At 49.7% G+C, this 24,978-nt stretch overlaps 1 protein-coding gene across 1 annotated transcript in view; it reads right to left on the bottom strand.

The window, feature by feature from the left end:
* LOC8050519 (ankyrin repeat domain-containing protein 50) overlaps positions 1–24,978 on the bottom strand; it is a 72,660-nt gene that overhangs the window by 26,211 nt on the left and 21,471 nt on the right. Inside the window, exons 2-4 of the mRNA XM_042289977.1 lie at positions 12,617–13,070; positions 11,254–11,517; positions 10,190–10,396 (exon numbers count right to left, since the gene is read on the bottom strand). Coding sequence (XP_042145911.1) covers positions 10,190–10,396; positions 11,254–11,517; positions 12,617–12,889 — 744 coding nt within the window. The 5' untranslated portion in view covers positions 12,890–13,070. The remainder of the gene's footprint in view (positions 1–10,189; positions 10,397–11,253; positions 11,518–12,616; positions 13,071–24,978) is intronic.

The following is a 24,978-nucleotide window of genomic DNA, read 5'->3' as shown; positions in this document are numbered from 1 at the left end:
AAAAAAGCAAAGATTAAAAAAAAAAATATGCGACGGTTAAGAAAATTATTCTACGCCGAGACCGAACCGCTGTGGAAAGTAAGACGGAAGCGAGTTGTGCCCCAAGCATCGAATCATATTCTACGCAACTAATCTATAATGTGAATATTCACACTTTAACGAGTTATGAGTGAATAATAGATATGGCCTAAAACAAGTTGCAACAGATTCTGTGTGCGTGAACAAAAGAGCTAGGTGTCTAAAGAACCAGAAAAGTCAACGTCCTCATTTCCAAAAAGTTTCCGAAGTCGCAAAAGCCTTCTATATAGCTTTACTTACATCGTAAGCAAAGCTATGCGATACATACATCGATACATAGTCCATCGTTTTATTTTACCGATGATAAAATAAATGCCATTATTTAGGCGCAAGCTGCTTCGTATTAGCGAACGCCATTTCGCCATATGAGTTCCCATCTAAAACGGCGTCAACGAGTGTCTCAAACGAGCGTTAGGTTACACCGCGGGACGCAGTCACCCCCATTACAACGTAAACAAGCTGCAAAAAAAAAAAAAAAAAAAAAAAAAAAAAAAAAAAAAAAGATGACTTCAACCTCGTGCATGCGTGATCACCGCGCGCAGCCCCGACCCTGGCACACCCCCCGCCGGCCTCCGCATTTACAACGGGCGACAGTACAAAGAGCAAGAAGAAACAACAAGGCGCTGATAAAGTTGCCCTCGTCGACAGCGCGACAGGGCATCGCTACGGCCCGCAGCCGCGGTATGCCAAGCACGGCACGCTTCGCAGACTTCGCCAACACTCCGAACGCTCGCCCTCTCCTCCTCCTCCTTTGAGGACATCAAGAGCATCCATCGCTGTCGAGAGTCCCTAGCGAAGAAGTCGCTGCAGCGAGGCCCGTTCCTTGCCCAAGTCAAGCGGAACCACGCGCTGGAAGCTGCAGGCATTTCTTGCAGAGACGACGGCCACGTGGAACCACGTCTCGAGATAAAAAAAGAAAGAGATCATGCAACTACATAAAAAAATAATATATATATATATATATGTATATATATATATATAAATGGGTACTCGGTAGAAGCGAAAGTGCGCAGGCGATCTAGTTAGGAAACATCATAATCTAGAGTCCTAGACCCTAGACCCTGAGACACGAACCTCTATGTTTAGATTATGATATGGCACTTGTGGTCTGCTATTTACGAAGTTAAAAGAGCCTTCGCTCGCATATTTGTAATTTGCTGCTCCGATATCCCCGATTCTCACCGCCATTGATTTTTACATCAACACCGGGTTGAGTCCAACAACCCCCAGAACGTCATGGACAAACTGCACAAGCTTTACTACAGACGTAACACAACTCCGGGACGACTATGTGCATGCCGTTTCTACTTACTGCAGTCTCGGGGATCTGTTGCGTCTAGTAATATCCATTAGGTCGTTTGCGGCCTAACTTTCTCTACCCAATCCCCCCCCCCCCCCCCCCACCCCCCGGTCTTTTCGCCCTCACTGAAATTTGCCCAGATTGATAAACCCGCATAGGTTTGGGAGAAGAAGCGGAGCTCTTGCAATGTAATGGCGAACTCCTCACGCGCAGACTGGGCGCACGTGCGCGTGCATGCGTTGTCACGTGGTGAGGAGGATGGCCGGCGGAAATCCCGAGCAAAATGTCGGAGACGTTAGCAGACGATCGACGCGGTTTCGCCTCCGCCTTTGTCTCGCAAGCGCGGCCACGTACATAAACCACGTGACCCTGATCGAACGGTCGGAAACACTCTCGAATTGAAACACGCTACCCACAAACCGACAAACGTGTTGCACCATAGCGGCAAACACGGGGAGATAAAGGGCCGTTTAAACGCCAGCGCAGCGTCAGTGAACGTTGAACGTTTGGCTCGGGATCGCTCAGCTTTTCTCGGAGTCTGCCGTCGGCTCGAGCGAGCCCAGCCAAGTTCTATTCGAGTGCCGACACGACAGGGGAAACTGCACGATGCCCAGATGACGTCAACGTTGCCGTTTCACGTTGAGATATCAAGCAAGAGTCGTACACCGCCCGACACTGCGATCTCCGGTTTTCTTTTGTTTATATCCTGGGGATTAAAAAAAAGCTGTAACCAAAACTACTAGGCTGGTGGGAAGTGCTCGTTCGGGGTTTTTAAAGTAAAATTTAACGCCCACCAATACACGCACCAAATAAAATGCAAAAAAAAAAAAAAAAAAACGTTGATGTAGCGTTTGCGTTAGCAGTGTTGCGCAGTGTCATAGCGCAGTGTCATAGCCTGGCAGATTGCCAAGAGAAGCGGCCGCCGAAATGGAAAAAGTGGAGCGGCAGACAACGGATGAGAGGAGAGCCAAGTGACTGGCGCCCCGCTGCGGCGAGACGCCGAAACACACTTCTCCCGAGCGAACAAGTGTGTTTGGGGTCCTCGCCGCTGCAAAAGCTGTGCGCTGACGTCCAGGTTCCCCGAGAAATGGCTCTTTGCTGCTCTGTGCTATCAGATCCTCGCGCTCCCAGTCTGCAACCGGGCACTCTATGGCTCCGTCGTCGAACTGCCGGGCTTTGTGAGTATAGAGGAATATATGGCAGTGTATACTCTCGGCAAACTTGCGTGCTTCGCGTTCGCAAGTTGATCGCAGTTGTTTCTGGAACCACGGACGCTCCAAAGCAGGTGATAAGTAAACCGGGAATCTTTCCCACGGGATCCCCGTTTAAACTCGAGACCTAATCTATAGGCTATAGCCTATCGCCGCGCAGTCGCGCGGAACGGCGGTCGAACCGCCCATCTCAATTGGACCCCTCAAACGTTTCTGTCTCCTGCGCACGAAATCTATGGCGGCGTCATGCCTGCATCGAACGTTCGGTGAGATCGGTTCTATCGATCTGGGCAAAACAACCGAGAGGATAATTTTATTCCGACCATATAGTATTCATGGGACAACCGCGATATCGCAAATGATCCGGAAGAGTTTTGTGAGCTACCCGCCACACTGTACGTGTTCGGATACCCAAGATTTTTCTCTTCCCGGCACGCTTTTTTATTATTGCTAAACTTAAAATGGCTACCGAGGAAAAGGCAAATGAGGATTATGCCAAAACCAACATTCAAAACTTGCCGCGCTCCTAAAAAAAAAACAAAAACAAAAACAAACAAACAAACAACAACAACAACGACGAAGTTTTGCGCATTGTTCATACGCCGCGCGAAGTACAGTTCTTACGAGATTTGGTTGTCGGAGGTAGAAGCGACGCCTTTGGCGTTTGAAACCCCCGTACGCGTCAGGATAAGATAGCAGATGCCTAATTTAAAATGCACCTACATGTTCCGTTGTATATAGGGTTCCGCGTTTTCGGTAAATACCGGTAATGCCCGAAGATTTGGTGGGTTTTTTTCCCCTCAAGATCAGCAAAAACCGAAAAGAAATCGAATTGGAGTTCTGTTTTTTAATAATCTTGACCGTCGCTTAAAATAAACACAAAAAACACCGATTCTAAACCCCCCCCCCCCCCCCAAAAAAAAAAATATCTGAAAAAAAAAACTTTTAAATTATGTTTTAACTTCTAACTCAAGCAAGCTATCTAAAAAAAAAAAAAAAAAACAAGGAAAAAAAAAAAAAAAACACCGTATTTTGCGATTTTTTTTTGTCTTGCTGACACTAATTTTTTTTTTTTTTTTTTGCATTAGTAATTTGACACCATTGCACTTCTCGAAACTCGCCGGGAACAAGCTGTTGTGTCCTTCAGTGCTGACTGTTGCCAGAACCTCTCAGCCTCGCGGACCAAATTCGAAAATTCAACAACTCCACGAAAACACACTACACACATAGTGATTCGGGATTCGGGTTATCAGTTCAGACGTGTCTATCAATGTGTCGAACCCATTTTGAGGCAAATCAGTGTCTATCGAAATTTCCCCTTTTCATCGTTCACCAAACATCCGCCCGCAAATATGTCTACAAAATATTTCATCGAAATGCCCTTTCGAGAAAATGAATTTTTAAGTTTACGCGTCCGAATCACTTGCTCCCACTCTGCTGGCAACAACGAGCGGGTGCACTCGATCGTGACGTCGAACGTTGTATCCGAGAGCAGACGACGCTCCCTCCTCCACGGCCAGTCTGTGGTTTTTGTCGAATTGCGTCTGCTTTCGGCAGTTTGCGGAATGCGATCGAGGGGGACGGGCTGTGGGGTGTAATAACACCGGGAACAAATGCAGCAGGGTACCATCGACATCTTGGTTTCCGACCAAGACGTCTCTGCGACAAAAGTGGGTTCGAGCAGTCTGACGCGAATGCGTCGCGCTAGAAACCAGTCCACACCTTGCTAGCAAAATAAAACCTTCCATGACATTCTGTATCGAAGCGGCATCTGGGTCCACACGTCGGCGGATCGCGAATGCAGCCCGATCGGAGGAGATGCCGGCGGATCGAATGCGGACGACCAATCGTCCGAAATCTCCTGCTGACAATCTTAAAAGAAATTAAACGGAGACACCTAAGACTGCTTACGTTTAGGAATGCCAAAAACATTCCTACACGCAGCGCATTCCTACAACCAGCGCGCCACGTCCTCCTTTTTCACATGGCGCTCAGGCGGTGACATCACGCCCCCCAACTGCGCAGGCGCGGCACCCCCGCCGGCTCCACGGCTTCCCTGACGAGGCATCTGCGTTGTTGTGCTTTTCTTTGTGTTTGCCAAGGCGCGTCCGCTTTGCAGCCAATGGGAACTTATGGGCCATTTCGTTCAGCCAATGGGTATTTAGGCGCCGTTTTTCGCTGCTACAGACCTCAGATAACGCCGGCTTCGCTCCATGGAACAGTTAATGCCTTCGCATTAAAACATTTGCCGGTCATTGTTTGACTAAGGCAAGCACGATGAATCGTAGTTCATTATTTCCCCAAGGACGATCGCGACCGTGCCTTCCAACTGCTTCTGACGCTGGGCGAAACAGGCTCCAGCTACCCATATGATCTGGTGTTTATACAGTATCTAACGTCACAAAAGGATAGCAGACCAGTAACGTTGCAGGTTAATTTCGGTTTCGGTCGTATATCGTTATTCTACGATCAAAAAGTTTTTTAAAAATTTTCTGCGAAATTCGCTCGCTGCTCTCAGTTTCTCGCGCTCTTTCAGAAAATATGTTCAGTTGAAAACGTTCTAATTACTCCCCCTTCCAGCGGGGGAGCAAAATATCCGCTCCCCAATCGTGGGAGTCATTCAGAGCAGCGACGAAGAGAGTGAGTGTGCGGAGGAGAGAGAGAGAGAGAGAGAGAGAGAGCTCGGAGTCAACGCGACTGCTTTATTTCCGCTTATCGCGACGCTGCAGGCTAGAGTGCAGCGTGACACGAAGGCACCCTACTGCATGCGACACACCGCGCGTCTCTGTCACGGTCCTTGGTGCCGCGGCGGAAGGCCTCCCCGAGGCGATAACCTTCAACGAGCGTGACCTCAGCGTCTGCGCGTACGCGGTAGTCGGAAGTCATTTGCATCCGTCGCCCTTCTTACTAACTTGCTTAGGTGTCCCTTTTTTATTCTTCTCGTCTCCTGGCCGCTGGTTCACACGTGGCTCGGTATACGATCGCGTGTTTCGTGCGACAGACGATGCGGATGCTCCGTTGCACCTCGCGATGGACCTCAGAGGGCGCCACGAGGCATCCAAGTCGATCCAATGACGTGCGAGTGTCATCACGTGACCTTCAGAAAGTGCGGAGTCACGTAATGTGTACACAACGCTGGACTGGTTTCGAAGGCCAGGTGGCGCAAGCTACCGCCCGTTATAGAGGGTAAAACCGTCAGCATCCATCCATTCTGCCTGCAGCGCCAACTGCAATCCATGTAGAGGTTTTCTTCTTTTATTTTTTTAGCTTTACAGGTTTGTAAAAAAAAAAAAAAAATCGTGAAAGCTACACTTATGCGGTTTGTCAGAGCTGGCCAAATTACTCATATTTTGTAATTAAATTACATTACTAATTACTTTGCTGAAAATTGCTGAAATGTAATTAAATTACATTACAAATTACCACAGCCAGAAAGTAATTAATTACCATTACAAATTACTTTAAAAAGTAATGACATTACTTTCGCATTACTTTTGTATACTTTTAAATATAAAGGAGCTATTGATAAGTTCCTTTTACAGATAATTTTATTTACATTATTTACACAGTTCATGGCACACAGCTAGAACTCTCGGTTGCTTGTTTACCGATGGACAGAGGAACGCACGCGACTGATCCGTTTCCCACCCCAACCCGGACAACTATTTTTGGAGATGACTGAGGACCCTACGCGGATTATCTCTGGCAGGGGGGACAACAATTGTCATTGATCCCAAAATCGCGCCGAGGGCCGTTCCACCAGGGGCCTTAGTTCGACCTACTTCCCCTCCTTCGTTTCCCGAGAATGTCGAGCAGAAAAGCTCGAATGGAAGGCACTTACCAGCCCTCACAGTGGAAGATAACACAGAGAGGGTACGCAGTATGCATCAGAAAAAGTAAGCGGAAACTTACAAGAGGGGTCAGAAAACGTCGAATGCAAAACTGCAAAACATAGGTAGAGAATCGCGCTGAGCGGGTTTTCACAGTTCAAGAGAGTGGCAGAAAATGTCTAGCTGATAGCGGGCGCGAGAGTCGCACCAGCCGCATTAGCATCAGTAACATAGCGGCGGCCAAAGAGCTTTTTTGGAAAAATGTAGAGGAAAAAGAAAAAGTAACATAAAAAGAAAAGTGCTCTTGTGTATTGTGGACACAAAAATATGCCTGGTGCGAAAAAGTAATTAGGTAATTTAATTACAATTACCGTCGCTGGAGTAATTCATTACATTACTAAATTACCTGCTACAAAAAGTAATGAATTACATTACTAATTACTGGAACAAGTAATTAAATTACTGTAATTTCATTACAGTAATTGCATTACTGCCAGCTCTGCGGTTTGTCGAGTTATACGGTTACAGGGGTAGAGGTACAGCGGGCTAATCGTAACGATCAGTCGGCTAATTAGGTAAAATTTGTTAATTAACTTTTTTAATTCGTGAAAATATACATATGATTCTAATTAGAAACTTGGTGAGCGTCATCGAAACCCGCTGAAACAACTATTTATAGAAATATATAAGGCAGGAGCATCCAGGTGGATTTTTTCGGTCGCGCACCAGTCATCTAGCTGTGTTCGGAGATTTGTGTTTAACATCGTTCAGCGGTAAAGAAAAAATGTTGTAACTAAATAAATTACACTTTTACAACGCTTATAATGGCACATATACTATTCGGCACAATCCAAATAACAAAAATCACCAACGTTATTTTCTGGCAAAGAGATAACTCGGTCGACGTCGTTTCGCCCCCTTCGAGGACTGTTTTTAACATTTCAGGAAGAGAGAAAAGCGTTTTCAGATAAAGCTTCAGCTATAGCTGACAAGAATGATTGTAAGCGCCGAGATGGCGAAAAGTGCCGTGGCTCCCCGAACCACCGCTTATGTAGTGCGCTCTAGTTAGCGCAGCAGCAACCGATCGTAGATATGACGCCGGAAGCCCCTCGCTAACCAAGGGACATCGATCGCGCGTACAGGATCAATGCGGTCGTCAGTTTCAACCCCCAAAACATTCGTTTCTCTCCTTTTCTTTTTGTTCACTCTAGCAGCGTTGCGGCGTTCAATGCCGTCCTTGCAGAATAGCAATTAATTTCGGGAGCTACTATTAGAGTTCTCGTGCACAAGCCCATTCGATATGAATTGATTTGGTCCCTTCATCTCCTCGTGGAATAACGATAATTCACCCCGTTCGAGTATATAGAATAACCGAATAACAGCATAACAGTAATTATAACCTTGCACACAGTAAGAACTAAACCACATTCCGATTATGGATTGCTCTTCGAGAAGGAAAAGGCCTTTCAGTCGTCCCGCCCCCGGCGCGAGCTTCCTCTTTTCCATAACAACTCTGCCTCTCGTGAACTTCGAGCGTGCACGCGCAGTCAAAGCAGGACCGAAGTCAACGATTAATACAACTTAATATTAATAATAATAAAACGAAAAGAAGCGAAAACGGATCGCAGAGATTGGCTCAAAGAGCCAATCTCTGCGATCTAGGAAATCACCTCAGCGAATGATGAGGCGGAACATCCATTTAGAACTAGAAATGAAGTCTGCGCTGTGGCATTACGCAATGAAAAGCGTCATGCTTGCATTGCGTAATGCCACAGCACAGACTTCATTTTGAAGTCTGAAGAGATGTTCCGCCTCATCATTTGCTGAGCTGATTTCGTAGATCGCAGAGATTGGCTCTTTGAGTGTTTTGCGGGTAAGTAGAGGCGCAGGCATTTCTTAGTAGGTCGGCATTTTGAGCCCGACCTCACTCACACTCACGATCACCCCAGTTTCCCTCGTCAAAACTAACTCACACTCTCAATCACGATTTATTCGAAACAGGGTCATTACAGACACTCACCATATCACGACTGAACGTGAAACTAAAAGTCGCTCCCACTCACCATCACGATTTATTCGAAACAAGGTGATCATACACACACTCACCAACGTGATTAAACACGAAACCAGAACTCACCCACTCACGTCATCACGCTCACAGATCATCAGACTCACAGCTCATCCCGCTCATCAAACTCACTGCTCATTACACTCACTCTCTCCAAACTCACTCAAAATTAGTTATCGCCCTCACCGTAGCCGCGGCGCTGGCGCTCGTGTAGCGAAAAAGGGGAGCAAATAAAATATGCTCCGCTTTATCGTCTTTCGATTTTCCTTTCCTTGTGTAAGATCGATGAGCAGAACTTTCGTCGGCACACTTGTCGCGCTCTCTTCTACGAAACGGTAAACGCGTATACACGAGGCAAACAAAGCGACGACTGTCACGAGGAAGCACACAGCGGGCCGGAGGAACAAGCGCTGACCCCGACAAACAATCGCTATTGTACCGAGGTCGGGCCAAGTTCGTCACTACACCTGATACGGCAACAAAGACTCGAATAAACAAAAAAAGAAGACAGTTGCGCGTTAGGCACCGAGCAGGCGTCAATGTCGACAGCCACGGCGGGAGACAGGGCATCGTTTGAACGACTCGACAGTCGTTGTGCAGCAGAAATGAAATACAATAAGGAGCACGCGCGACAAAGCAACATCGGCCCAAAAGAAAAGAGGAAGAATGTCACGCGACTACTACACCCCTACACAACGCGGTTGGGGACCCACTAGTGATGACGTCATACGTAGGACGTCGGTAACGAAGCGTTACCTCACCGGAGTTGTATACACAACGCAACCATAAAACGTCTCCCTTTACGATGCAAGGGGAAACGGTGTATGGTTGCTATGTGTACGTCACTTCACTTGTAGTGACTTACACGATGTAGTGACCTTCAAAAACTTATCGCACCTAGTGCTTCGATAAACAAATATGCACACAGAAAGAAACGTCAATACGAATAGAGCCATAAAGAGAAAATAGAGAGTTTTAGTAGATCGTTCCGATACCTCCGATAGCCCCGATAACGATACTATGCATGCTCAAGGGAGGCGGTGGCGGAGTATCGGGTATTGTTATCGGAGTCATGGGAACGATCTACTAAAACTCCCTATTCAAACCGAATCCGAAGTGACTGTTTGGTATGAATTGGTCGTCTGCAACTTGTTATTCGCAATTTTTTCTTTGTCGTTGTACTACTATTGTTATTGCCGAAAAATGTGATTTCATCGGAGCGTTTTTGATGTTTTTTTTTCTTCTCTTGTCGACAGTAATTATTATCGTATTTATACTATAAAGCTGCATCGAGGCCTCGTAAGACCATCTGGTCTTTTACCTTGATTCCGCAGATAATCTGCATTGTCTAAAAGAACTCAAACAAGAAAAAAAGAAAAAAAAAGTACATGTTCTTTTGGAGTTTGTAAAAATCAAGCCTAAATACAAAAATAAAGCGCTAAGGAGAGAGTGCTGTTTCCTATTTGTCAAGCAGGGCTAAACGACTACTAGCATACAGGAGGCCATGCCGTCAGTCACTAAAAAGACGAGAACGGCAGTTGGCTTCCTCATCATACTTTGGCTACAAGTTCTTGGGGCTCACGAGCCGCGCGAAGTGTTATCGGAAGCCCGCCCTTGAAGTGGGACAAGTGAAGGACCTCACTGCCGTTCTCATCCTACCAGTGACTATGGGCCATGTGATCGCACGAATCTTACAACTCACCTTCCTGAAGCCCGTGAACATGCGCGTGATGGTCTTGCTCTGCTTCCTCGCCGAACACACCAGGAGCAACCACTGGGGAAAGAGCTGCTGATGGGCCGCCAGCAGCTCGGCGATGGTCTTGCTCGCGTTGCCCGATGACGAAGATTGCTGCTGCTGCTGTTGTTGTTGTTGCTGATGCTGAGACGGTCCTGCAGCGTTTCCGTTTGCCTGCGACACGCCAACCCGATCCGTTCTGATCGAAGGCTATCCGCTCACCCTATACCACCGAAACCACGACCCGTCTGCGTTCCCAAGACTACGGTCCACTCGAGCACGGATCTTTGTCAAGGAGGTCAACGGACCTTCGTCAAGGAGGTCACGTGACAAGTTGGGCGGACGAGATCGGTGCAGCTGGCTCGTGGCGTCTCTCTCGGCGGTCGACCTCTTCGAATCCTCCGCTGACCTTACTGCGCCAAAGCGACGGCTGCGCAGCTCTACGACACGCGGTGTGCAGGCACAAGCGCAACGCGAGAGAAATGCCCACGGTCATCGGCTACTTTTCGCGACTTTGCGAATCGACCGATCCGAAGACTTCCAAGCGCCCTTGTAATTTTAGTAGACACAGCGCTTCAAGAGCCTGACAAGCGACGGTGGACGGCTCACCGACGACTAGACCTGTTGCAAAACGTCCGCGGCTTCAAAAGGAATGCCGGGAATTATCTGATTGTAAAGAACCGTTAGTAGCAGACGACGAAGGCGACGGAGAAAACTCAGGCGAGCAGCTGCGCTACCCCTACCCAGACTGCCCTCCGCTCCATCTCTTTCTCTCTCGTCTTCTTCAGCGTCAGATGGTATATGCGGTGGAAACTATACGTGCTCGTTGGCCCAGACATACGTCTGTTCTTCGGCACGTCACCACGCGCTGAGAGCGGGCTCAGGTGATGAAAGGAGGCGGTTGATCGGCCCGGCGAGCGCATCCCACCGCACCGTCAGCTTAGGGCCTTCGCGCCTGACCTCTTGGGATTTTCGCAAAAGGCCTATCGACGGCCCCGTCGACCATGCATGGACGTGCCAAGAAGACCCACCTGAACGAGCAGCGACTCGTCGACGGAGTCCACCAGGAGCAAGCAGGGCTGCGGTGGCGCTTCGATCTCGAGCAGCGGGAACAAAACGCCCCTCTTGAACGCCTCGTCGGGACACCGGTCGCAGCGGGAACCATCCAGAGCCGCGGACGCCTCGGCGTCGCGCAGCCGCTCCTGGTAGCCTTCCAGCAGCTCCCCGCGCTGGCACAGCTGTCGCACCAGGCTCAGCACGAAGCCGGACACGTCCAGCGTGGACGTGTCGTGGGCCTACGCCAAGGAGGACCGCGAAGATCCCGAGGGTCGGTGGGGAGCAGAAGAATAAACCCCGTCTTGCAGACGACAGTTGCCATAATGGCCGATCGGATACCATTAATGCGCATGCGCGGGCGTCTCAACGACCGCGGTTAAAATCCACCGTCTGCAGAACGGGTTGCTGAAAAGCCTCTAAAACGTTTAATGAAGTGTTTAATTAAAAAACGCCCAAGACTGGGATAGAAAATGGTAAAAGCAGTAGAAGAGAGGGGGTGCTACATCAAGAGAACACAGCGCGCAAACGACGAGGTCACAAAGAAAGAGAACGACAGGCATTTGTGTGCGCTAAACTGGTGCCAAAAAACGCCACTTCATAACTTGCGTGTAACAAGAGGAAGTGAAGTCAAGCTCGTTCGATCCAGTCCCCGCCGGTGTCGATCTGGACAGCGCAGTCCCGGCATGCGTTCGTGCAATCAATAGGGAGTTTTCGTAGACCGCGTTTCCCCCTCCGCTAAGCCATCCGCAACGAAAAAGTTGCTACTGCGCCTGCGCGCCGATAGCCTTGACTGTAGAGTTCCGGGTATCGTAGCAAGTTGCGGAGAGCATTGCGGAATGGTGAAAACGGTCTACGGAAACTCCCTATTACTGCGTTATGCACGTTAACGACCACAGGGTCGGCGGTCGTGCTGAATTGCCCAAATTTATTATGGCGTGAACCAGTGTCACCATATACAGAACGACCTCAAGCTGTGCACGTCTAATTTACATTTTCTGGCGTTTGGCTCACTGCAAAAGCAACATTTGCTTAGCACGAAGTTGGAACGTACATATAGCTCTATTACTAGTATAAGACAGCGCACAGACCGCAGCCTACCGGTCTTCTAGTTTTGAGGCTAGAAGAAAGGCACGTTTCTAACCTCTCACCTATATAGCCCGCCTTGAGGCTATAGGTTTGAGACTAGCGTTATGCTACTGAGGCAGCGCTTGAGGCTTAGCTTGGCACGAGGCTAAGCATGGCTTGAGGCCTGACTTGAGGCTAGGCTAGAGGACAGTCGCGTCGATCGTTATTAACGACTGAAGTCACACGGTTCCCGCGAAGACTCCTCCCGCTCACCTGGCAGAAGTGGTAGGCCAACAGGCGCCGGCTCAGCGCGTGCTGCCTTGCCCCAGCGGGTCCCGTCGGGTCCACCATCTCCCGGAAGAAGGCGGTCTTGCCGCACCCCGGTCCTCCGACCACCAGAGCCCCGCACGTCTTGGACGAGGGTCGCTGGTCCAGGCAGTGCGCCAGCTTGCTGAAGGCCCACTCCCGGCAGTAGAACCGACGACGCCGCTGCTGGCACGGCGCCTCGGCGTCCGCCGCCGGGCCCTCCGGGCTGCTACCGCTCATGACGTGGCCGCCGACGTCGTCGATGGCCTCCTGGAGGTCCACGTCCCGGTCAGAGGGGTCCCTGACCGCCGCCGGACGTCCGTCGTCACCTTCGGTGCCGTCGGCGGTATTCGTCGCCAGGTCTTGATCGGGTGGCCGTCTGCCGGACGGCTAGGAGACGTCATCGTCCCCTTCCTGGTTCCTGAAAGCGGACATGGAGAATCGTTCGTGCTGTGGCCCCAATGTCCAACGAGACATCCAACGAGCTTGAATATCCAATAGAACACGTCCAATAGACATTCAAACACGGAATCAATCGTGATCCCGTCGTGTCTGAATTCTGCCAGCTGGAAAATGTTTCTCCATCTGCTAAAAGAGAGAATCCATTGTAATGTGTGACTGACAGCTTTAGGAACGCAAGGCGTGGTCTTTTATGTTGACGCTTTCTGCTTCGTGATTCCTCTATACGGCGTTCTTACCGGCAGATACCGCAATACCACCGGCCACGCCACGCTGTGCATTGCTTAACGACTACACTACAAGTAAAAAGGAGCGTCGGAGCGAGGCACGTGACGACGCCCCGTCGGGGGGCCCTCAGGCGCTGTGTCGTAATCTCACCCCGGCGCTCTTATTGGCTCACTACAGGGCCAGCTTTCATCGTTTGCCAACGTATGCCGGAACGAAGTACAGCAAAATAAACTCAAAGAGGGGCTATCTCTCGTTGTTGTTTTTTTTTTTTCTGGTAAAACATGATGTCTTAGGCGGGTGATATTTATGTATATTCATTTCGTATTATCTTCAGTCATAGCCTCCTCTATGCTCACAAAGCCTGGCAGATCGTCACGTGACGCGGCCCCAGAAAGTGAAAAGGTAGAGCGGCAGAGTAGAGTCATGTAACGGGCGCCCCGCTGCGGCGAGACACTCCGAAACACACTTGTCCCGAGCGATAGAATGTCCGCTCGTGCTTCTCGCGTTCCTCGGGCTACCGTTTCTCTCCTCGTCGGGCTTGAAAACCATGTTTCAGGTCCTCTCCGCTGCAAAAGCTGTGCGCTGAATACCAGGCTGCCCGAGAAATGCTCTGTGCTACCAGATCCTCGCGCGCCAAATCTGCGACCGGGCACTCTATGGGTCCGTCATCGAGCTGCCAGGCTTTGTGAGTATAGAAGAGGCTATGCTTCAGTATACCACTATTAAGATGCCGGGAAGGCGACTGCGACCGGTCTGTTTATTGATTGTCCCACCTACCAACCCATGCAACGAAAGTGGCCCCCGAAATGGCAACAGATGAAGTCACAGGAGTCGGCATGTCATGGCGTCGGATGTCGCGATCCTGGAGGCTGGTCGTGGAACTTTCGGCAAAAGGGATGAGCGAATAGAAGTGTCTCAGTCGTCGGGGAGGGCTAACCCATTGGAAATTTGAACCGATTCTTGCGAGTTAAGAGTTCTTAAAAAACGTTCGAGAAAATTAAGTTTTAAACATAAAAAACGTCAGAATCACAGCATCGAAACGTCTCGCCACCAATACATTAGCGGATATTGCGATGGAATTTGATTGGTGAAGTACAGCAACAAGGACAAGTAGGAATGACAACCATCAGCGTGGTATACAATGGTGCCGTGTACACCATTTCCGATGTCACATGCCCAAGCACGACGGACCACTAAAAGCGCGTTCTGCAATCCAAGAAAAATGAACGTCAGTGTCGCTGTCGTCACCAGGGTATACGCTTTGTAACGGGCGGTAGCTTGCGCCACCTAGCCCACCACCGCTGCTGCTGCTGCGACACCGCCAGGATCGCGGTCGGCGACAACGTGACACTTCCGTGACGTCATGGGCAGAAATCGAGGGACTACTTTTTAGTGCGCCGGAAAACACACAAGTCGGAGATGCATTCCACGCACCATGATCCTTTGCGTCGTGCGGCGTGGTCCCGGGACGCGATACGTTACGGTGTCAAGTCGCGTCGTCACGTGACGCCAAAACTCGGAAATTTCCCCGCTAGATTTAGCGCGGAAATCGACGTCCCGTGACCTGGCGCGAGTCGACGTCAAAGTGTCGAGTCGTGGTGTCATGACGTCACGGAACGTCGAGTGCACGGGCAGACAAATTTCCGCGATCAAGAGGTTCCGTAAAAAAAGTTCCCTCCAAGTCGTTACTCTAAGTGTACACGCTCGTGGACGGTGAAGAAGGCAGTAAAAGGCTGACAAGTGAGCGCTCTGTTGATGATACGTGGCCGCTGTCGGGGGGCCCTTTGCTCGGAAACGGCGCGGCCGCAGCCCAGAGCGCAGAAATGGCTATTTCGGGTGCGCCACGAAGGCTCTCGCCCGCCCCCCTGCAAGCCCAAGCACGCGCGAAACGCGACCCAACCCCCCCGACATCAGCAAAAAGGCATCCACGCGCGAGGGCGTGCGAGGCATCAAAGGATAGTCAGGCACGCGGGAAGAGGGGGGGAGGGCACCCAGACGCGACAATCGAGATTGTGTACACAAACCTCAGAAATATATATTACCCGACATACACGCATGCGAGGCTTTAGACAGACACTCGATTCAAAAAGGGCTCCGAGAATAGCGAACGTGTTAAAACCCTCCCCAAAAAGCGGCCGCCCTTTTTAGCACCCGCAATCAAACACTATCTAAAAAAAAAAAAAAAAAAGAAAAGAGGAAATGTAAAAAGGAAGAAACATGCTTCGGCTTTCGCAAAATTCCTACGTCCAATACTCGTCTGGGCGTCACGTCAACTGTGACGTCCGTCCAGACAAGTTCCTCCTGACGTCACCCGATTTCACCGTGTCACGTGACCAGGTCACGAGGTGCCGCCCCGTCACGTGATACCGTGGCGACACGTGACCATACCACACTCCGTATTGTTATGGCGTACTTCGAGTTCAAAAATCGCCTCCTGCAGTGCGCTGCCATCTTTGTCTGCTGGGCTGTGGAGCGCCCTCTGAGCATGCGCTGTAGCTCTGTCGTGCTGTCTATCGGACGCTGCGCATGCGTCCACAGCTCAGTGACTCAGCATTTTTTTTTTTTCGGAACTAATAAATGAGGTAAATACGTTCTCCCAACCCCGACCCGAAAAAGGAAAAGGACTTTGCGTCGAAAGAGCAGAGCGTGAACGAAACTTCAGGGTGGGCCCAGAAACCGAGACTATGACTGGGCTTAGAAATGTGATAATTCTTACTAGGGCTGAGTATCGATTAAAAATGTTAACCCGATTAATCACCATCCTTTAATCGATTAATCGGTTTCGTTCATTGTCATCATAATAGTTAAAAAGAGAGTGAAAATTAAATTGTTTGCCTCTGCTGAGTACGTAATAAACGGCGGAATGTAAAATTTCGGATTTTAAATAAACCTCGATGCGTAGTTGAGAACGCTCAAAAGGCACCCACCCTCAGAAATGATTACTTCAGCTGCAAAGGCAAAGAAATTCGTTGATATTCTGCAACAATAGAGAGAGCTCCTTTGATTTTTCAGAGTAGTCTCCGCTGCGCTAGAGGGGAACAGACAGTATTGAGGCTGTCCAAAACCGTGCTGCCCGGTTCATTGCATCTGACTACTCACGTTTTTCTAGTGTTACTCGAATGAAATCTGACCTTTCTCTTCCCTTACTTGCTACCCGACGGAAAATGTTTCGCCTGTGCCTATTCCATAAAGTCTATTATTCCCCTCTACTACATCAGACTCTTCTCACTCCGCCAACCTATTCATCCTCTAGACTAGATCACCCGAAAAAAATAGCCCGGCCACGATGTTTTTCCACAGCTCATCAAAACGCCCTTCTCCCCGAGGAGGAGGACAAAATATATTTATTAATCGTTTTACGCTGTGGGGTGGATCCTCAATTCAGGTACGCATGTGCTGTCCTGGCTCGATCGGCCCACTCCACCAGCAAGAGCTGATCTTGAGGGAGGGAGCTGGACAGCAGTGTCTCCCACTGCTCGGGGGTAGGGGAAGGAAAAGGGGGTGACATGTCTGGGTTGTTGACGCACTCCCATATGATGTGTCTCAGGGTGCCGGGTTGGTTACAGAGTTGACATTGGGCGTCGAATTGTGTGGGGAATAGCAGGTGCATCCTAATTAGCGGCGAGATGTTTTGGTGGCGCCCTCTTATAGTTCCCCCTTGTGACGTCATTACCTTGCGAACAACAAGTTCGATGGTGTTTGTTATTAGCATGGTGGAAGCCTGCAATCATTGCGCTCTCAAAGCAACACTGCCAACACCGTCAAAATTAAAGTTCTTTCATTCCTCTTATTTCCGTCGATGGTATACCCTTTCCGACGTCATAGTCAGCTTTTGGGCCAATCGTGGAAGGCCGACCACAGCGACGCTTTCGGTCGCGCACGTCGCCAATTGGATGGGGAAATGTGTTAGTCTGTAGTAATCTGAGTGTGGTTTCCTGACTTCTCGTGAGGGAAGGGTGTGGTGCGGGTAATGTTCTTCTGTTGAGCCTGTAATGTTGTGTAATTTCTTGATAGGTCGTGAGGGGTGAGGGTTCCAGTGTCTCCTCCATGGCCTGGTGGGCGAGGTCTCGGGCCGTGAGATGGGCGTGTTCGTTGCCTCTCATGGAGGAGTGGGCAGGGGTCCATACAATGTCGACCTGCCTGTCCGGTGCCTTGTTTTCCAGGATATATACGTAGCCTGACAGGTGCCACCCAGCCCGACTGGAAGCTACGGCATGCCTCTTGCGAATCCGTGATTATTGTGGAGGTTTTGGTTTGTGTGAGGGCGAGGGCGATGGCAAGCTCTTCTGTTTCTTTAGCCGTTCCCCGTGGGACGGAGGCGCTGGTCAGGTACTTGTGCCCGTCTGTCACCACGGCCACCATGGCTCGTTTGCCGTTGTAGTTGGCTGCGTCGGTATACGTCGTCGTGGGTATTCTGGAGTATGTCTCATTTAGTGCTCTTGCTCTTGCTGCTCTGCGGCCCTGATGGTGGTTCGGGTTCATGTTTCGAGGGATTGGGTAAACAAAGATGTGTTGGCGCCACGATTCCGGGAGCGCCAGCGGCAGGGTCTGGTCCCGTGGAACCTGCTTGAGTTTAATCAGCAAGTTGCGGCCGGTTTGAGTGTGAGCGAGTCGTGTCCTTTGACTTGACAAGTGGCCCTCAATGAGTTCCCCCACGGTGTTATGTAGCCCCATACGAAGTAGCTTGTCCGTAGATGCGTTCACGGGTAATCCGATTGCCTGTTTCAGCGTCTTGCGTATGAGCACGTCGAGCTTGTCTTGTTCCGCTTTACTCAGGGTGACGTAGGGAGCAGCGTAAGTTATGCGCGAGAGGACGAAGGCTTGAACTAACCTGACCGTATCGCTCTCTCTCATGCCTCTGTGTCGGTTCGTGACTCTGCGTATCATATGCATGACTTACTCACAGGTTTTACTGAGCTGTTGCACCATTGCGTCGTTCTTGCCGTCCGCTTGAATTAGCAAGCCCAAGATCCTGAGGGACTTGCTTGGCTTGATGTCGTGCCCTTCGAGAGTGACGTGGATGTTGTCGTCCTCCTTCTTGGTTCGCCGTCTCCTCACCACGAGAAGCTCGGATTTCTGTGGCGAGCAGGACAGTCCGCAGCTTTTTGCGTATTGATTCACCGTCTCGGCGGCGAGCTGGAGCGTGTCCTGCAAGCCTCCGAGGGAGTCGGTGCCCGTCCAAAGGGTGACATCGTCCGCGTAGAGGGCATGGCTTAAGTTCGGTATTCGTCCCAACTGCTCAGGGAGGCCCAGGAGCGCGATGTTGAATAACAGGGGGGACAGGACCGAACCTTGGGGAGTCCCTTTGCACCCCAAGTTGATGGGTGCTTTCGAGGTGATGTCCCTGATCTTCAGTATGGCTGTGAAGTTAGAGAGAAAGTCGCTTATGTAGTTATATGTCCTTTCCCCGCAGCCTGTCTTGACTAAGTTTCGGAGGATCGCCTCGTGTGCTACGTTGTCGAACGCTCCCTTCAGGTCTAGAGCGAGGATGGCTCTCGGGGAGTTACGTGTGGCTGGGACAAGGATGTCCTCTTTGAGTTGAATAAGCACGTCCTGGGTACCGAGGTGTTTCCTGAATCCAAACATCGTGTCCGGCATTTGTTGCGTTGCATCGAGGTGGTTCTGAAGTCTCTTCAGTATGATTCTCTCTCCATGATTTTGCCAATACAGGATGTAAGAGAGATTGGTCTTAGGTTCTCAATATGTGGCGATTTGCCGGGCTTTGGGATGAAGTGTACCTCCGCCGTCTTCCATTGGTCCGGGATTTTGCCTGTCGTCCAGAAGCTGTTAAAGGGGCACTGACACATCAAAATCGTAATTTATTTTATTATCCGAAACGATTGAAAATGATGCCGGGACATTACCCTCAAAATTCGAAACTTGGGAATTCAGTATTTGTGAATTAAAAAAACAATTTCCAAATGCCGAATTTGAAGTTCCCGCGCGATCCGCGCCAGCGCAGTGAGTCAAATTTTGCGGTCTCCTGCGACTCGACTTTCTTTCGGACCTCCGAACCACGCTGTGAAGCGAAGCGCCGTTGCTACCGCGACCCGAAGAGAGGAGGAGATGAGCAGGCGGGATACAAGGGAGCCGACGCGGGGAAAAACCGGTCTTCCCCGACTCGGCGATAAGCCTCTGCTCGAGCGCCGCCAAGGTTTCCGAGGGAGAACAAAAATTCAGGAAGCGACATCACACCGAAATCTGATTTTTGGTATTTCAAAAAGAAAGGCCGTAGTGCGTTCGTCATTGCGTTAAAAAACATGTTTTACGATTGCCGTTATTAAATGTTATAGAAATGTCGCCTACAAAGCTTCTAAATTTCCTGATTTTTGACGTCACCGATCAAAAGAAGCAAGGAGGTTAGCGCGGGAAATATAAACGCCAAAAATAAAAAGGCGCGCGCGCGCGCGGGGAAATTTTTTTTCGCGATGCGGTTTTTTTTGCGTGTCTATGACTACAACCTGCATCGTTTTAGACAATAAAAAAGAATACGACCTTTGGGGTGTCAGTGCCCCTTTAAAGTGGCTGAGCAGGGTATCCATGGTGCGGTCGTCTAAGTTGAAAAGGAGCTTATTAGTGATTTTGTCTGGACCCGGGGCACTGTTCCGCTTACTATCCGCTATTGCCTCTCGTAGCTCGTACAGTTGGATATCTTTGTCTAGTTCTTGATTGGGCGATCCGTCATACGAAGGGGAGGAATAGACTCCCCCCGTCGGGAGGTACTTCCTTGCCAGGTCCTTCAGAAGTTCTTCGCTGCTACCCGCGTAGGCATTGAGTGTGCGCGTCATGTTTCTGTTAGACTCTCCTCTACTTTTCAGGGGGTCGATTAAGTGCCGAAGCAGATGCCATGTTTTCTTTGTGGTCAGGGTGCCTTGTAGGCCGTCGCATTCTTGTAGCCAATTCTCCTTGCATAGCGCAGCTGCGTATTCAGCAGCCTGTTGGTTTAAGAGAGCTATGCGCTTCTTGAGCTTTCTGTTGTGTCTTTGCCGTTTCCATCTTGTGAGGCTGTGTCGTGCTTCCCAAAGATGAAGTAGTTTAGGATCTACATACGGTGTTCTGTATGAGGTGGCAATAGTCTGAGTGTGCGTTTCGGAATCTTTTAAGGCCTCTTGGATCAGTTCTTCGTAGGAGAGATTTTGATCGAGGTCTTGCGAGTTTCTGTCCTTGCGGAAATTATCCCAGTTGGTTATGCGGGCTGAACCGATGTGGGCCTTGTAGCTTTTGTCCTTAATTAAAATATAGATTATGTCATGGTCCGATCCTAGGTTATCCTGTGTATTAGTCCAGGTAATGTCCAGAGTTCCTGCCAATAAAGTAAGGTCGGGGCTCGTGTCTCTGGATACGCTGGTGCCCGTTCGGGTAGGCGTTTGGGGGTCATTGAGCAGGGTTAGATGGTCCTGTTCGATGGATTCGACTATTGCTTTTCCTTTTTTGGAGTTGTGAGTGTACCCCCATAGTCGGTGTGGGGCGTTAAAGTCCCCAACGATTAAAAGGGGTGAGTCCTTTGCTATTAATAGGGTTTCCCGAATAACTTCTCGTATTCCTGGTTGCTTCCGCGATGGCCGGCAATACATATTGAGTATGAACAGATTAGATTTTTTCTTCGTTGACTTCGAGATAATTTCTACGAGCGTGTGCTCGCAGTACTTCTGCGTCGTGAGATGTTGCATTGCCGCAATGCAACCTTTTATGAGAATGGCTGTGGATTTTTCGGTTGGGTCAGCATAGGTGATGTATCCTGGAAGATGAGGGCTTCTATTTGTTTCTTGTAAGGCAACTATTTCTGGCTGAGGGTCTAGGGAGGAGACGTATTGCTGGAGTGCTCCCTGCTTGTCTTTTATACCTCGGCAGTTCCACTGGAGAGCCACCGTACCGTTCGTGTTATTGTTTGGGCGAGTCGTCATATTGCTTGGTTGGGTCCTTGCTTTCCACCAGGGATTCTCGTTCGTACGGGGTGGGTCTGCGGCCACTGCGTGGGTTTACTGTTTCAAGGCGTTCGATGCGGATGGTGTGGCGCTCTATTTCTTGCTTAAGAGACTGTACATCTTGTTTTAGGTCACGCATATCTTGCTTTAGGGGCTGCACATCTTGGTGTACTGTTTGTATATCTTGTCGTAGGGCATTGTATTGTGCATCCAGGCGTGTGGTAAGCGGCTCCAATATGGATCTTATGGTTGCCTGAAACCACTGGGGTTGAGCGACTTGCGAGGCATCTGGCGTATGGACCTCGCTCGTCGCGGGAGCCTGGGGTGTTGTTTTTTGTGCGTCGTTATTTGGGGATGGTGGTGGTGGAACCACATCCATTTGTGTTTGCTCCCTCTCTGGGCGGTTTGGTTTCTTGCGTTTGTCTGTAGTGTTCCTCATCTGGGCTTTCTCTATTGTTTCTAGTCTAGCATGGAGTGCTGCTATTTGTGCTTTGAGTTGTGTGCATTCCGGACACGGTACGGGTATGGGTGAGGGTGTGGGTTGGACTGGTGCTGGGGGTTTAGGAGTACTGGGAGCAGTGGGAGACACAATTTGTGTCCAGCTGACTTGCTTGTTGTTGCTCTCGCGGGGCCGGGGTTCCCTGCTCCGGGAGGTAGACTGGGACCTTGGGCCCGAGCTGCTACGCCGCCTTCGAGTCGGAGTCCTGGAGCAGTCTCTGGGCCGCCCGCGTTGCGGTGTCGGGTCCCTCCGCACGGCTCGCTCTCTCGTCTGCCTTGCGAGCGCTCTCCGTCGGAGAACGTAGGGCTCAGAAAACCGCTTGGGACAGCCCCGAGACGCCGTGAGGTGAGGTCCGTCGCAGAGGGTGCACAGAGGTTCGCATGTGTGGCCCTCGTGAGGGTCTCTGAGGCCGCACTGGTGGCACACATTGACTTTTGGTTGTGGACATGCCGTGGATCGATGTCTGGCTTCGTGGCATACGGTGCACGCGGGAATTGTCTTTTTGTACAGCGAGACAGGGTACTCCCCGCCGAATAATGTCACGAAGAAGGGTACCTTTAGCCCCGCAAAGGTGAGTATTACTATCTTGGATTGGCCCAGTCTGCGGCAGGTGTAGATTTCGAACTGGCTTTGGTTGGAATTCGCGAGGATTTCGGCGTCGGAGAAGCGCAGCGGCACTCCCCGAACGAGTCCCTTGGATGAGTCATCGGGCGGCCATACAGGGTGACCATATGAATGGTGTTGCCGATCTTGAGTTGTTTCAAGTTTCCTAGGGCCTTGGCTGCATCTGAAGAGGGTGTGCTGATTGTGGCCGTATTTTGCGTGGCATCCACGCGAACCCTAAGATTGGCTTGGCGCCACGTGAAGTTGATCGAATTCAACAGAGCCAGGGAAACCTCGACTATGTCCAGATTTGCAAGCTTGAGACCGTCTTGTGGGCGCAGAACTAATTTAAAATCATCGCGGGGAAGTGGATTGGGCCTGGGGGCGGCTTTGCGTACTGGCAGGGGAGTTGGAGGTTTGGGCACGGCGGTTGGGCCTACCTCATCGTTGAGCTTGCGCTGGCGTCGCTTCTGTGCAGCTCATAACACGCTGCTCATTTTCTGTCTTGAGTATGCCCAAAGGATTAAGATGAATTTTAATTAATTATATTAAGGTCATATTTAAATAACTCGTTCAAGAACGGCAAGTCAAAAATGTATTCTCAAGTGCACTTAAAATCACATCCTTATTATAACTGCGTGGTTGAAGTCCGCGTAATAATTTTTCTTTTCGTGTGCGTGGCGTTAGTGCTGCTTGATAAATATATATTTTTTTACCTTGATTTGAGAAATTAGATGTAATATCGTATCTTCCTTACAGAAAAATGCTTTTATCTTCCGGAGAAACGTTTTTGCCCCACCGTAAAACTAATTCAAATTTCATTTATATTTTTTTTATTCAGGAACTCCAGGTTCATACCCCGGGGTTTGGTAAATATGTGCTTGGAATGAATGATGCACATTTATCATGTAGTATACATGGTAAGATTAATTTATTTATTTGTCATTATGCGCGAGAAACAGCTTTTTACTGCTCTAAACGGCCCTGAATTCATTTGGAGAGCCCTGCCTTTTGTTATTTTAAAGACCGACCGACCAGTTCGCGCTTTCCACTTTTCCCTCGCATTTCTCCTCTCCCCATTCTACCCTGTCCACCGTTGCCTGTTTCCTTCTCCCCCATGGTGAGGAGGATCTTCTGCCTTGCAGAATCTCGAGTCTGGTCGTCGGCCTTTAATGACGAGGGCACTTCGTAGAATTAACGGATCGCAAAGAAAATAGTACCATGACGTAGCTGGGGAACTGGAGCTTATATAACCGTAGAGAGAAACTCGCGATACGGAGTGGTTAGTTTGTAAATCAAGTTTGAACTCAAATATTTCTCTGTAAATCAGACTACTCCCATAAGGATAATGCATTTTTTTTCCGATTGCCAGTTGGCTCTATTTATCATAGACATACAGTCCTTAAATTTAGCACAATGAACAAAAAGGGTATCTATCAAAAAAGGTCGCTGAGAGCAAAGTAATGCGGCGCTTAGAATTTCGTGAAATAAAAATATATAGTTCGTCCCATTGAGTTACGGGCCGTCCCGCCACCGCTGCCGATAGATGGCGCAAGTAGTGTCGGCGCGCTCGTGTCCTCGAATCCTGGGTATGCAAGTTGAGTCATGTTCTGAGGAGAGCTCTGAGTATTCACCTTCGTTGGAATCGTGGTTCATCGCGATATCCTCTTCGTCGTTTGAGTTTGGGCTAGGGGAGTCCGCGATGCGGCCCCCGTCGGCGGCGGACGAGCCCGACGTTGGGAGTAATCTTGCGAAGTTGGTCACAGAAAAGTTTCCACGCATATACTACAGTGAGCTGAGTCGGCTGGTAGCGTTGAAGTCTGGCTGGAATCCGATTTTCCTCACAAATAGTTGAAAGACTGCGGAGCTCATGCGAAATGCGTCCACTCCGCCGCGAGTCTTCGTCTTTCTCCCCTTCTCCCCGACGCAATTGTGGACTGGAATGGCCTTCCCGGTGACATCGCAGCCATCAAGGATTCCGCCGCATTTCGCGAAGTGATTCATCAATATTGTATTACCCACTCCCCTCTCTAACGCCTCACGGCCTTGAGGGTATTGTAAATAAATAAATAAATAAATAAATACTCGCACGGAGTTCAAGTGGCTGGGAGACACACGTATAACCTTCTGCCCCCCCCCCCCCCCCCCCCCCCCCCCCCCCACCCCTTGTTTGGAGTTACGAATCTCGCCCTATACAGTTTACTTCAGGTCAAATATACACGTCCATGTCTGCGTAGTGAAAGCGTTGAATACTTGTCAAAATGTAACCAATTAACCAGTCTAAAAAAAATATTTCGCGATTAAAGCATTAATCCATTCATCGGTAGGTTAATCGATCAAGTGCCCAGCCCTAAATATTAGCATTATTTACAATTCTAGCTAGATTGGGTTAAAGGGATACTGAACCAAAGGAATTTAGTGTCCGATAATAAGTGGCGCACGTTCTTTCCACCGAGCCAGCAGCCGCCGGTGGTGCGCGAGCACACGCAACAAAAATGACGTCAAAGACCTCATTCGCGGTTGAGATGACAGTGAAATGCATGGGCTTCGGACTAAAGGAGAATAAAGATAGGCTTTTCATCTACTACAAGTGGAAAGCGACGTGCGATGACCAA

This window comes from Ixodes scapularis, unplaced genomic scaffold (assembly GCF_016920785.2).
Source record: "Ixodes scapularis isolate PalLabHiFi unplaced genomic scaffold, ASM1692078v2 PGA_scaffold13__105_contigs__length_92229423, whole genome shotgun sequence".
Classification (NCBI taxonomy): Eukaryota; Metazoa; Arthropoda; class Arachnida; order Ixodida; family Ixodidae; genus Ixodes; species Ixodes scapularis.
The sequence above is the reverse complement of the archived record's forward strand: the minus strand, read 5'-3'. Positions and strand labels throughout refer to the sequence as shown.